We start from the raw sequence: 14,287 nt of genomic DNA, 5'->3' as shown, positions 1-14,287 counted from the left end.
GGATCAGTAATGCAAATCTCTTATTGGCTGTGATGTGACTTGCCTGTGAGATGGCACCTGGAGCCTGCATTGGAGGTTAGGATCCGTGTCTGAGCTGTGGAGCTGTGCTGTCCCCAGAGCTCCCCCTGGAGCTCTGGGACCAGGATTTTTCCTGGTTTCTACCAGCATGTTCTTGTTTCCTTGCTCTTGGCCCAGAGGCTGGCTGGGGTGCCCAGGACTGCTGGGCTACGTGGTGAGGGGCCAGGCTGGCTGTGGACAGATCAGTCCCACTCCTTGCCTCACCTCATGCTGTGCTCTAGGCAAAACCTTGAATCATAGAATCATTAAGGTTGGAAAAGACTTAATGGATGCAGTGGTCTGGCTGTAAAAGTGAGGATAAGCTTTCCCTTCCCTGCAGACTTGATTGATCCCTGCAGAAATACAGTTACAGAATAGAATTACAGAACACCTTGAGTTGGAAGGACCCATAAGGATCATGGAGTCCCACTCCCTGCTCCTCACAGTGCTGCCTAAAACTAAACTGTGTGTCAGAGAGCTTCACCGAGAATCTCCTTGAACTCAGGGTTGGTGACATGACTTCCCTGGGGAGCCTGTTCCAGTGACACCCCTCTCAGTGAACTTTTTCCTAATAGTCCAACCATGACCAGTCCAGGGGTTCATGTTAGAAAGCCCCTGTACAGTAGGTGGGTTGGCTGCCCCTTGGGACAGCCCTGGAGCTCAGAAGAGGACGTGCTCCAGCAGCAGGAGGAAGGCCATCCTGCCTGCAGGCTTGCTGTGATCTAGGGCAGTGCCTGGGTCCCTTGTGAGATACAAGATGTAAAACATGGCAGCTCTCCTCCTCATGAGGAATTTGTTACAGATCCTTGGTTGACTTTTCTTGCTGTACCTCCTGACTGTATTTTGAAAGCAGATTCTGTGCTAACATTTTTAATCTCAAAGGTAACTGACTTGCTTGTACAGAGGCTGTAGAAGAAGCAGTCAAGAAATTTACTTCTGTTTCTATTCCTCTGTGTCTGTACTACATGTTATAAACACCTGGGATTTTACCATCCTTAAAGTTGCCCGGTTTTCCTGCAAGCAGCCAGTAATTCACAGCCTGCCGAGGAGAGCAGGAGTGTTTATGATGTGCCTGTGCCAGCCTTGGCCCTGTTATCTTGCTGTGTAAGAATAAACTGAAGTTATTCTTAGTGTCTAAAGCTCCATGAGTTTCTGGGTGCACAGACAGCTCATTGTGCTGCCTGCTGAGACAGTGCTGAGGATCACACTGAGGTTTTAGTGGGCAGTGTTGATCCTGGGGAGGGTGTTGGCTCTGACTCTTCCAGCAGCAGTGAAAGGGGAATGGTATTCCATTGGCTGAGCATAAACCAAACATGTTTTTCCTGTGCTGCATCGCAAACATTGACAGGGTATGATAGATTTTTTATTACCTTTCACAAGCAAACTAGAAATAGTTCACAGACATCTGCTGATCACAGTTTGAAAACTACTGTTCTCAAGCTACCCTGAAGTTGAATTACTTTGGAAAAAGTCTCGCTGACTTTGTCTGCTTCTGTAATCACAGAAAGGTTTGGGTTTAAACAGACCTTAAAGCCCATCCAGTCCTACACCCTGCCATGGGCAAGGACACCTTCCACTGTCCCAGGTTGCTCCAAGCCTCATCCAGCCTGGCCTTGCACACTTCCAGGAATCCATGGCCAGCCACAGCTTCTCATTGGTAAGTGGTACCTGGTACAATACACCCTGAGGATAATCAGCTCTAGGGGCAGGGATGGAATTGCCCTTCCTGACTGGGCTTAGGTTGGTCTGTGTTCTGTATCATCCGCTCCTGGTGGGGGCATTGCAGATCCTTGGGTTGGAAAGTTTCACTGCATAAGCAGTGCGGAAAAAATTAAATTGTTGTAACTGCTTTTGCCTGTGTAAGGCAAGCCTGGAACTCTCTCTCGGGCTCCAAATCTTTAAACTTGGCACAGCTACCTCTGTGAGAGCATGGCAGAAAGAGCTGTTGGTTTGACAACAACCCTGTGCGCGTTGACGGCGACGCTGGTATTTCTCCGTGTGTCTGTAACAATCCATTCATCTGGCACATGCTGCTGCTGCAGCCCTCTCCATGCCCAGACAGTGAGCCCTTTCATGGAGAAGTGCAGAGTCATATTTCTGAGTGCAAATTAGCTGGGGGATTGTTTGTAGTGTGGGCTCAGCCAAGCTCACTTCTGTGAGCAGCTCCAGTGCTGGAGCAGGGAAGATGTGGGCAGACACCCTGTGTGTACACTGCCAGCAGATGGGGGAGTCCAGGGCTGGTCCCCTCTGCTCTCTTGGGGGACAGCTTACCAGGGCCAGGAGTCCTTCAGCCAAATGTCCTCCAATTTGTTCTTGCTGTCTCTTGCGTTTAGACTTTTCCATAGGGTGGTGCATCAGGAATATAACACTTCGCACTGGGATCATCATCCCAGGAGTGCTAAGGAACTGTCCCAGCCTGCTGGGACTTGCTGGGATGCTCCTGGGATGCATTGCTGGTATTGTACTGGGTGATTCTGTGGTGAGGCTGCTGCTCTAGGGCAGCCCCAAGCTTGGGACAATGTCTTGAGTCCAGACTTTCTTCCTGCCTCTAACTCCCCTTTTCCAGGCCTTTGTGGGCAAGGGCCGATTGTTACTCTGGTGGAATGGACATGTGTCAGTGGGGCACATGTGGGTCTCAGCCTTCTCTGACTGTATAGCTCACAAGGGGCAGGGGAGAAGCAAGTACTGATCTCTTCACTCTCTGTGACCTGTGACAGGAGCTGAGGAAATGGCTGGAGCTGTGTCAGGGGAGGATCAGGCTGGAGATCAGGGAAAGGTTCTTCCCCCAGAGGGTGCTGGGACACTGCCCAGGCTCCCCAGGGAATGGGCATGGCCCCAAGGCTGCCGGAGCTCCAGGAGCGTTTGGACACCGCTCCCAGGGATGCACAGGGTAGGATTCTTGGGGTGTCTGTGCAGGGACAAGGGTTGGACTGGATGGTCCCTGTGGGTCCCTTCCAACTCAGCATATTCTGTGTGTTGGTCAAAGGAGCCTTCTTGGAGGTGGGCACAGAAAAGCACGAGGTGCCACAGTCAGTTCTGCAGGTCTAGCGTGGACCCCTGCAATGTGACTGCAAAGCCTGTGAAGGTGGCATTTTTCAAGCTGTTATTTAGTGAGCGTTTCCCTGGATGCACACATCCAGCCCTGCTGAGCTGTAAGGTGTCTCCCAGCTTTTGTGCCACATTTTTTCAAGAATCATCACACATACACCAAATGCTTTACTGTTGAGATTTTCTTCAGGATGTCTCTGTGCACCTGAGTATGGAGGCAGGTAGCAGCCTGCCGGAGACAGCTGTGGAGGGCTTGCTGCTCTTGTCCTGTTGACAGTCCTATTCAGCCTGCAGCAACAACAAAGGAATTCCTGGTCCACTGGAGAGGTACAGGGTGTGGATGGAGATCAGCCCTGAGTGCAGAGCTGACCTCAAACAGACCTGTTGGGGTGGCAGTCCTGTTGCAGGGTCTGCAAAGGGATTGTTGAAAGCCTTCTAACAAAAACTGTAAATTACTCAACAGAGTGCAGGGCTTCCCTCAGGAGGCTGGTGAGCTGTGTTTTGAAGGGCACTGCCGGGGAAAGAAATCTGTGTTTTGGTGACCTTTGCATCAAGCTGTGGATAAAGTTTGAAAGTTCAAGGGACTCTGATGTGAAAATATGGAATACTGTTGGTCTTCATTAACTATTTAACTTTGAGCATTTCCTGCCCTTCTAAACATAGCTGGTTTTCTCTCTCCAGAGGCAAAATCCTTCTGGATAGCCAATTATCCTTTGCCACTTTGTTTGTAGGAAGAGCAGTTTATGACCTGTTCTTACATTTCCCTACTCCAAATGCTTTTGGACCTTTTCTACAAATGCTAAATTTGGGGTTCATCTCAGAGAACACTGTTGTTGTCACTCATTGAGCTCTTCCTCTTGTTCTGTTATTCTGTTATTTTAGGTTTGTGATGGCCTCAAAGAAAAGCTAGCTGAAAACCTTTATGAAGAATGGCTTTATTGTTGCCTATCAGCAAAGTTTTCACGTGAAAGGGTCAGTTACTGTGTAAAGCTCTCCAGTGTCACACGAAACATCCTGCCAGTTTCCACATCACAGAGCAGATTCTCAGTTGGTAAAAGAAGTTATCCTTTGCTCCAGAATTAGTTTGGTGTGTTTCTCATTGCCACTTGAACTCCAAATTAATGACGTGAATTAAAATAATTCTGTTTTCGTTCCCTAATTTCTTACATTGTTTCTGTCAGCCGGCACTGGACAAGAGATGAAAAATGACTTGTTGTAGTCATTTAATTACACAGTATTCCAGCAAGAATGTGTTTCTCTGTGTGTTGAAATTACTTCAAGTCTTGTAGGATGTTTAGAATGAAAACTGATTTGTAATGAAGTCATATTTCATATTTTTAGTCAAGAGTTCTTAAAAATGTCTTGTCTGGAAGGGTACATTCTTAGACAGTTGGGAAGAATGGAACATACCAGCCTCACCCACATAACTTGGTTATGTTCCGCTAATCCTGTTCATCTCTGGACAGGGCTTAGAGCAACCTGGACTAATGGAAGGTGTTCCTTCCCATGGCGGGCAGGGAGGATGGGATGAGTTCAAAGTCCCTTCCAACCCAAACAATTCAATGGTTCTGTGATTCTATGATTTTGTGTAGAGCTGGTGAAAGCTCTTGTTGGCTGGTGTGGGACAGGGAGGCAGCACTGGGTGCTTACTGGTACTTGTAGGACAAGCTTCTGACTTTTTCTGGGGGGGAAAAAAGAAGCCCATAAATTTAAAAAGTAAGCTACTAAAGGACTTGGGTCTGTGTTTCCCTCCCTGCTGGGTGTCTGGTGGTCCATGGTGTGAGTGTTCTCACCAGGGGTGAGGCAGGCTTTGGTACCTTTGCACTGCTCTGTCTGCAGGCTTGGTGCGGAGACCCAGAGCTTTTCAGGTGCTTCTGTTTTGGGGGACCCTTGGCAATGTGGTACAGGCCCATATATCAGTGTGACTGTGGAAAAATCAGTGGTACTGAGCACCTAAATGTGAAACCCATCCATTTTTTTGTTAGCAGCGCCAAGAATATTTCTAAATCTCAGTGTTCCTGCCCAGTGCCTTACACACTTGCATTAATCTCAAACAGCTGCATCAGCTGGTGTCTGAGTTAGCTGCTGGGAACAAGCTATCCTTTCAGAAATTACTCAACTGTTGCAATTAATTCCTCCTTTGAACAACTGATTTCAGAGGCCAGTCACCACCCTGATCCTGCATATATGGGATTTGCAGGGCTTCCCTTAGGGGACTTGTTCCCTTGAAGCCAAATCTGCTTGGAAATACTCACAAGGTGCAGCTGGTTTTTAGTTTCTTTTAAAGCTTAGCAGCAGGGTGAGAAGGGGGGGAACTAAAACAAGACGGAGAGAGGACTTGGGATTGAAGCAGCAGGAACCTCCTTTGCACTGTGGGAGAATTCCTATTGCATGGAACAGGGAAGCTGTTACACAGGAATTTTTGACTTTTAGCATGAGGGAGCCATAAGGGTTGATTTAGATTAGATATAAGGAAGAATTTTTTTACAATGAGGGTGGGGAGGCCCTGGCACAGGTTACCCAGAGAAGCTGTGGCTGACCCATCCCTGGAAGTGTCCAAGGCCAGGCTGGACAGGGCTTGAGCAACTTGGGATCATGGAAGGCGTCCCTGCCCATGGCAGGGGATGGGATGGGCTTTAAGGTCTGTTCCACCCAAATCATTCTGGGATTCCGTGATTTGTCGTGGGGAGTGAGGGACAAGAAAGTGAGGTATTTCTTGAGGTAGCATGGAAAGAGCAAAGATCCTGGTGTGTACAGAAGTATGTACACACTTACATACATCTGTGAGTCATTCACTTGGACTTGGAAGACCATTGAAGGTTTTAAAATCAGTGCTGCTGCCAGCAAAATCCATTATCCACAGCTGCTGAAGGGCACGGGGAAAGAGTTAGAGGGGAGCCCTGTGTGCTGCATTCCTGTGCTGTGAGGTCCTGTTCTTGTACAGCTGCCCAGCCCAGGGAGCAGTGCTGCTTATGTTGCTGGTTCCAAGCTCCCACGCAGCTCTCTGACACCCATCTGGGCCCAGGTGGTTTGGGGACCAAGTTAAAATAAAAAACAGAAGAAGGTACTTCCAAAAATCTGTCCTTAATTAAGGAAACCCTAGAATAAATGCGAAGTCCGTACGAAGCCAAAAAGTCTTATACATACATTAGAATTTTGGCAACTTATTTAAATGCTTAAACAGTTCTTTGAACTGGGGCTGAATGTTCAGGCCCTGTTAATGAAGTGTGCGAGCATAACTGTGCTAAAATAAGTGATTTAGATGGTTTGGATCTGTCCAGAGTCTCTGGACTGCATTATTGGGAGCTGTCTCATGGCATGTTATCCCTGATCCCACTGGTACCTGGGAGATTCGAGATACTGAGTCTCAAATTCACAGACGTGAGGTAGGGCTGGCAGACCAGAAAAAGAAAATCATGTATTACCTGAGTCTTGTCTCTGCTGGGTGAGCAAGAGCCATATCTGCCTGTTGGTGAGGGAGTGTTTGGAAAGATACAGGGAGCCCTGCTGGAAAGATACAGGGAGCCCTGCTTGGTTTGTTGCTTTTGGGGAAGATCCTGGACAGGAGAACATGGAGTAGTTGACAGTAACTCCATTTAAAATCATGTAATAGACTATCAAATGGTTTGGGTTGGAAGGGACCTTAAAGCTCATCTTGTTCCACCCCCTTCCATGGGCAGGGACACCTTCCACTAGCCCAGGTTGCTCCAAGCCCCATCCAGCCTAGCCTTGGACACTTCCAGGGTCTTGATCTGTGGTAAAAACAGACATTTTCGCAGCTGAAATTAAATCCCTCTTACTGTGCTTCAGAAGTGTTTTGCTTCTGTCTTGTTTTGAGTTTTTTTCCTTCCTCTTTAGGATCCACCCCTTCTCTTCCACTCTCTTCTAGCTGCATTGTTTTCTAGTCAAGGTAATTCATCCCTGGCTCACAGCGGAAACTGCCACTTTGGGGGGGGTTATATTTTGACTTGGTTTTCTAAGCCTGGCAGCTTTCAGACAAAAAGAGCAGGGAGAAATGACTCGTCTGTTACTTTATTTACCGCTTGTTTTGAGAAATCCAAATCCAAATTTATGTTTGACTCATTGGGGCTCTGTGGCTGGACTCTGCTTTTTCAGTTATTTTTGGCTGGGCTGATCTCACACCCAGCATGAGCAGCCTGGGTGACAGGAGCTTAGCGCCGCTCAGACCAGGAGCTCTTGGGGCTGCCTCAAGGGACTGAAAGCCAAAGGATTTTATGCAGGATCTAAACAATTCAGAGGTTAAAACTCCTATCCTGTGCCCTGTTCATTGTGTGTCATAAGTGCTGTGGTAAGAAACACAGGCCTGCTGGAGTAAATTATTAATAGTGGCTGGGGCTAGATGAAATGGTGTGGATTTTCCAATGCTCTGGGACCTGAAATCCTTGGAGCCTGCCCAGAGCACTGGGGGAACCCCCTGTGCAGTGCCTGTTGCTGCTGGCTCAGCTCAGAAGGTGCTCAGGAAGATGCTGAGTCCTGCTCTGAGGGCTGAACTTTGTCCTTGAATATTTGAGCACCTCTGCTAGCACAAGTTCTGGAACAGAGCACACAGAAATGTGCTTCCTCCATCGCTTTGGTTTGAGCTGTAACCTCTCTCTGAATATTTTATTGCTTCTCAGCTTTGTGGAAAATGGCCAAGGGGAGTTACTGGTGCTTTTGTCACCAGTTTCTGTGTCACAGTTGTTAGGAATGATCTACTGACAGGCTTTTGATTGACTTTGGGCTTTGCTTTGGAGGAGACCCTGTGGGTTACGGGCACGTGGCCAACCTATGGCTCTTGCTTCAATTGAACTCAGTATTGGACCACATCCTATAACAAGCCTTGTGGGTGAACTGAATCCCTGCAGGCAGAGAGGAACCAAGGGAGACAGTTAAAATGGGTATCTCTGGGGTTTCCTGGGACTTGGTTGCGTTCACAACTTAGTTCTGCAGCGTGTGGAAGCATCAGGAGCCCTGGAAAGCCATGTGCATCCTCTTCCTGTGAACCACTTTCAGTGCAACCCCGGTATCAGGAGAATCCTGACCACTGTCATCCTTTGCATGTTCTCAGTGGAGTGACAGGAAGGACCCACTTGAACCTGGGTGTCCAGGTTTGGCCCTCACAGCCATAATGGGTGAACCCAATACCCTCTTCAAGCCCAGCAGTGTTCAAAACACTGACAGAAAGGGAAAGGAGCCTCCTTACTGCTTTTGGTTTTGAAAGCTGGCTGCCTCCAGTCCTGACTCAGCTCTGCCCTGCTTGAAGGTGAAGCACTGACCCCGAAGCCGTCCCTCCCACCCTGTTTGCCAAAGGGAAAAGGTGGTAAATGTTAAATTCAGTAGGAAAATTACTGCAGGGCCCTGGCTGTGGAGTTTGCCTCAGCTTGTGTCACAGCATGACCCCTACTCTGACAAGCCAGCGGTGCACAGGGTGCATTTTGTCCTCTAGTATTTTTCCTATACAGATGGTGAAGGTGAAAATTTTCTCCTCTGACCCATGCATGAGGTAAATAAACTAAATAGCTTGGGAGAACAGGCCAGAGTGTGAAGACATGAAAAGGGAGATTGTTATTTTTGATTCCCTTTTTGGGGAGGAAAAGAGGAGAACAACCATCAAATCCTAAATTAACTCCTCCTTGCAAACATAATTTGAGGAGACATTATCAAGCTAAAAATATGAGCAGTTTGTGAAAGGAGCCATTTTCCTCATATACTGCTACTCACATTACTTAATTTAAACAGGAGGTTCTTAGTGTCATGCTTGGATTTTCCACTGTGCACTATCCATGAGTTTTTTTGGGAGGGGGTATTTCACTCAGCGTGAACAATGAGGGCTTGTGTCCATGGTACGACTCCTGGTCAGAGCCAAAGTAAATACTGAAGTGGTTGTCGTTATATCAACAGAAGCCCCTATATGAGCATGAACATTATGTTCTCACTCAAACTTTTCAAAAATTTAACTTCTGTTTATTGGAAATGGGTTTAAATCTGAGGGGGAAAAGCTGCCATGTTACTGGAATAGAGGTGTCCATCTGGAGTCATGTTCTGGTCTATTTATTAAACTTTCTTTCTGAAAAGAGTGGGAGGAATTAGAATTTTTTTTCCTCCATTTTTTCCTTGTTCTGTTGCACAGGCTTTAGGTTATAAATCTTGTAGGGGACCTTTTTTCTTTAAATTCTAGATGTTTTTAATCAGCTCTTGAAAATGGTGTTGCCCATCCACTCAAAAAACAGGATTTGAACCTAATGCCTGGTCAACAGTATTGCTGATAGACTCTCACACATATAATGGTGCTGTGCTCACCAACCTGCTTTCAGAAAATACACCCAAAAATCCAGGCACTGCCTTAGTCTAAGGGCCATGTGGCCAAGCCATGCTCCTGGTGAGCTGAGTGGAGTTGGGTTGCAGTGATCCACTCTCTTCGTCCTGTCAAGTGCAGATCATGCACCAGTAAGGATAAGAGGATTTAGTAAAAACACTTTTTCAGGACAGGCAAGTGGGCAGAGGTGATAGCATCTCTTGTGTGCTGTGTTCTTACCACCAAACTGAAGTCTTAGCTGTGTACTTGGCTTCTTGAAGTGCTAGAGTGCTGCAGAAGAAGTGTTTATAATGTGGAGTGTCCTGATGTGCCTCTCAGGGCTTGAGGAGCTCTTGCTCCCAGTGAGAAGTCCTGCTCACATTTTAATTAGCTTGTTTTTCTTGTGCAGGGGTTGTCATTTCAGAAAAAAAAAAAAAAAAAAAAAAAGGGAAAAATAAAGTATGTGCCTGTTTTTCCACACAGTGCTATTCTAAACACCAGAGCTGCTATTTTTTTCTGGGGGGAAGGTGGATTGGTTCACATACTACAGAAGGAGTCAGTGCTGATACTGTTTGATCTTAAATTAATTATTCTGGAACTAATAGTGATAATTGCTTTTGTAATGGCTTGGTTGTTTGGGTTTTGGGGGAGAGGTTGTTTGGTTTGCTTTGGGGTGTTTTTTGGTTGGGTTTTTTGAGCTCAAAGCTGGAAAAACAAAGGTTTGCCAAACTGCTAGTCATAGGGCATGTTTCATCCAGGGTGGAACAAACTTTATTGCCTTTGAGGACTTTTGGGCTTAGAAATGCTGCTGGGTGGACAGTCCTGGAGACAGCTGTCCCTCCTTTGTGCCAGAGCCTTGGCTCATCCATGTCTTCAAGAGGTCTACTGGGATGTGAATTTACCTTCCTTGTATCACCATGACAGCCTGGGCAGTGAAGTCATAGAATCATGGAATGGTTTGGGTTGGAAAATGCCATTTTCTTCCAGCAGATTCCTTGTAGGTAGATCTAGAGATCCCTTCAGCTCCCATTTGTGCATCTCACTTATGGCTGGAGAATGTTGGCTGGTTGTGTCTTCCAGGGTGAATTTTTTCAAGGGTCTGCTGCCCTACCAGGATGGAGTACTCCAGGTGTGATAGGAGGAGCATCCTTCAACACCCTTGTTGTGCTTGGAGAGGCAAAGGTCTTGCTCTAACTCTCCCAATCGCTGTCATTCAACTTCAGGGTTTCTTCTGCTAGTCAGAGATTTGGGCTTAATGAAACAACTCTGAGCAACTGAGGAAACAGCTTTCCATCATGGTAATCCTTTTCTCTGAGGTCGAATGACTCTACATTTCCGCGTTGTCCAGGAAATTCATGTTTCATTTGGGAGCTCTTGGTTTCTGTTGCACATCCCTGCAAACAGCTCCCCATCTAAAACATTTTGGCCTTGTGTGTGCACAAAGTTGAATGGAGAAGGATCTCCTGGCTGAGATGGGAGCAGCCAACATAAAACTGAGATTAATTTGACATGTATGCAGCTGAAGTTTCCCCTTTCCCTGCCCAGACTGTAGCCCTTCATATGTCCCCACTGATATTATGTGAGGTTAGAAGGACTGGGATGAGGTTAGAAAGAATGGGATAAGGCTTGCTGAAGGAAAGAGGCACGTGGACCTGACTCTGTGGGAGCTATGTGCTTACTTTAAGGGTCTCCGTGGTCCTTAAGGCTGGTCTGTACCTGGAAAAGAAGATGTTGTGGGATGACCTTCGGCATTCCCCAGGGTGGCCGCGGTCGTCTTGGCCTCGTTTGTGTGATGCCCAATTGCAGTGTGGCCCCAGTACCACCTTCTTGGTGCCACTGCAGCTCCAGTGATGACCATGAACATGAAGCCGTTTTCCCAATTCTCTGGTATTTTAGGAATTGTGGAGCTGTTGTTCGCTGACTGTGCAGCGGGAACGTGGGAGGAAAGCAGAGTGAGACGTGAAATGCCTTGGTGACTGTGGGAGCCCAAGGAAGTGCATGAAATGCTCCAGGGAATGAGCTTCATCCAATAAAACACATGGAGCAAGTTGGACTTACACCAAGTCAACGCTTTGACTGTTTTAGTCCAGTTTGAACATTGTTGCAAACTAGATCTGCAGTGCAGCATGAGCCACAGTCTTCGTCGAAAGCAAACCCTGAAGCCATGACTAAGCCCAGCCTTGCTCTGTCACAGGAGAGAAGTTAATGACACAGGGACCAGCCTCTTCACTTACTGAACTTTCACTATTTATTGTTTCAACAGACAGGAATAAATATTCAACAAATAAGCCTCCTGGCCTTAAGTGATTGTGGTGTTCTGATTATAAATAAACTGAAAATCCAAGTTCTTGGTTCTTTTTTAATTTAAAGCGGGCTAGACTGCATGGGAATGGTATGTTCCTGTTGCACAAGCTGAAAAGAGTTCATGCCCTGGTTTTCATCTGTAGGGTCATACGGTGACTTGGAGTGGAGGTATTTTCCTGAAATAGTTTTGGAGTAGCTGTAGGGTTTGGGATGTGGCTCCTTTCTGCATGTCCTTCCCTGGCTACAGGGAGTTCTGGCTTTAAGTAAGATGAAGGATTGTCTGGGAAGTGTCTTTGGGTCTCTCGAGCTGGAGGATGAAACAAGAAATGTATAGCAGTTGAGGGGGGCTTCCAGCAACCTCCCCTCAGTGATGTGTTTCACACTGTCTTTACTGTCTGCACCGGACCTTGTGGGACTATTTATACTCCCAGAGGAATATGAAGGGATTATAAATTCCCAGTGGAGTTTGCTGAGCTGTGTTCTGCCATGGGTCTGTGCTTTCCTGCCCATTCCAGCTAGGAAAAATGAGCAGCCCTTTCAGTGACAGGATTTGTTGTGGGATCTGCCACAGCCCCATGCTGGGTGTGCAAAGCCCTGGTCCCAGGGAAGGCAGCTGGGGAGGAGCAGCTGGGATGGGACTTGGCTCACTTGTCCTGTGACCTGAAGGCTTGAGCGTCCCAGGCAGAGAGCAGCGTGTGGCCCCTGTGGGAGCCATTTCCATGGGATTGCTGTCAGGGATGTGAATCTGTGCCTCCTGTTCCAGTCTGTTCAGCTTAACCCTGAGGGAAAAAACCATTCTTCAGCGAGCACTGTGTCCCTTCCCTCCACTAAGAGCACATTTCAGTTACTTGTTTCAGTTATTCAATGGTTCTTATCTCAACCCACAGGCTTTATTCCCCTCCCCATCCCACAGTGGTGGTACTCAGTTGCCAGCTGGGGTTAAACCCCGACTGCATGTTGTCTTTTCCGGTGGCTGGACTGGACAGAGCACTCCATGGTAAAGCAAAGGCACAAACCTAGTGCTAACGTGCTCCCTTTGCTCTTGCTTTGCCAGGGCAGCCACTGACCACAACATTGACAACACCACAGCAATCCTCAGGGAGTGGCTGAAGAATGTGCAGCACCTGTACCACGATGTGGAGTGGAGGCCCATGGAGGAACCCCCGTGAGTACCTGGGAGGGGCTCTTGGTTGCACAGCCCAAATTCCCGAGGTTTTCACTTTCCAAACTGGGAGTTGTACTAAATGTCCAAGCATTAAAATGTGGTTTCTTTGCTTTCTGGGATCTGTCCCATTAAAATTGTGTTCTTATGGAAAAAGGTAAGATAAGGTCTCTGTAGAAAGGTCTCTGACTTCAGTGAAGCACCTCATGCAGAATTTTGTGGAAGAAAGTATTTTCCATTCAGTTATTTAGCATCTGTAGCTGCTCTCTTTGCATGGTAAACAAATTACATCAAGAGCTACAGGGAATCAAAACTATCATTCTTTATTTGCAAGGAAGCATAAAAATTATAGCCCATTCCATAGCATCTATGAAAGCTCTGAGACATCAAGTATTCAGTAAGTGCTGAGCCAGAGAACTAGATTTAATTCCACATATTATGCTTTTGCATGACTTGCAGGACCATTGCTTTGAAATATGGTGTGTTGGATTTTTATTACTTTAATTTTTGTTTATTTTTAGGATCAGCTGTTCCTGGGTTTGTTCTGTTTTCAGTTTCTTCCATCAAGGAAAATTACATCAGTTTCCCCTTCCTTTAGGCTTGCTTTTATATTCAAGTTCCTCGCTGCAGTGATGGGGAGTTTGTGGTACAAACCCCCAGGGAATGCTGGTTTTATTGACATTTTTAATCCTTTCATTTGAATTGAGTTTTCTTCATCCTGCCAAACTTGGTGCTTTTTAAGGTCTGCAAAAAGCTTTTGAAATTCTTAGTTCCTTCCCTGACTTACACTGGCACTGTTTCAGACTCCTGGATTTTTATTCCTCATTGGGATCTGCTCATGAGTTCCCTTCCATCTTTGTTAAAAAGCCTTTGCTTTTGGGGCTGATCCTGAAGGCAGAGCCATGCACATGACTTTGCTGCTGTGCTGGGGCCTGTGGGGCCAGGTGTTGGAAGATTTAGGAGCTGTTCCCGGGATGTGTTAACAGTTCCTAATAATGCCCAGAGCCCAGGGGAGTCCCGGCTGTCTTCATCTTCACATCCCAGCTCTGCTGGTTCTGCTGGGCCGAGGGGAGCTGGATTTGCAGCCTAGCAGAGGGCAGACGAGTTTGTACCTGAGGTTGGGTGGGGTCAGTGAGCTGCAGGTCACTTTGGAGGGGTCCCCTCTCTGCTGCCGCAGCAACTCCTGGGTTGGATGGTGCTGCTTTGCTGGGTCGTCAGAAAACTGTGGCACTGCTTGTTCTCTGATGCCTTCTGTGCTCATGCCAGCACAGAACTTGGAATTATTCTCCCTCAAAACCTCTCCTGGGTTGCCTGAGGTGACTCTAATGCTGTTTTGCTTTCATAATGAAGGCAGCAAGGGAACTACTTTTTTCTTTTTCCCTTTTTCCCTTTTTTCTTTTTTTTCTTTCTTTTTTTTTTCT

General features: G+C 47.0%; 1 protein-coding gene across 2 annotated transcripts in view; it reads left to right on the top strand.

The window, feature by feature from the left end:
- The window catches only part of COLGALT2 (collagen beta(1-O)galactosyltransferase 2), a 47,728-nt gene that overhangs the window by 17,334 nt on the left and 16,107 nt on the right, over window positions 1-14,287 (top strand). The window contains exon 2 of one of the 2 annotated variants that reach the window (XM_042033961.1): window positions 12,759-12,869. The exons of the other annotated variant lie outside the window; for it this stretch is intronic. Within the exon in view, the coding sequence (XP_041889895.1) occupies window positions 12,759-12,869 (111 nt within the window). The remainder of the gene's footprint in view (window positions 1-12,758; window positions 12,870-14,287) is intronic. 2 annotated transcript variants of the gene reach the window in all.

The sequence above is a fragment of the Corvus kubaryi genome, unplaced genomic scaffold (assembly GCF_017639235.1).
Source record: "Corvus kubaryi isolate FWS band 111438036 unplaced genomic scaffold, C.kubaryi_AGA036_p1.0 37361, whole genome shotgun sequence".
In the NCBI taxonomy this organism is placed as follows: Eukaryota; Metazoa; Chordata; class Aves; order Passeriformes; family Corvidae; genus Corvus; species Corvus kubaryi.
This window is presented reverse-complemented; position numbering and strand designations above follow the sequence as displayed.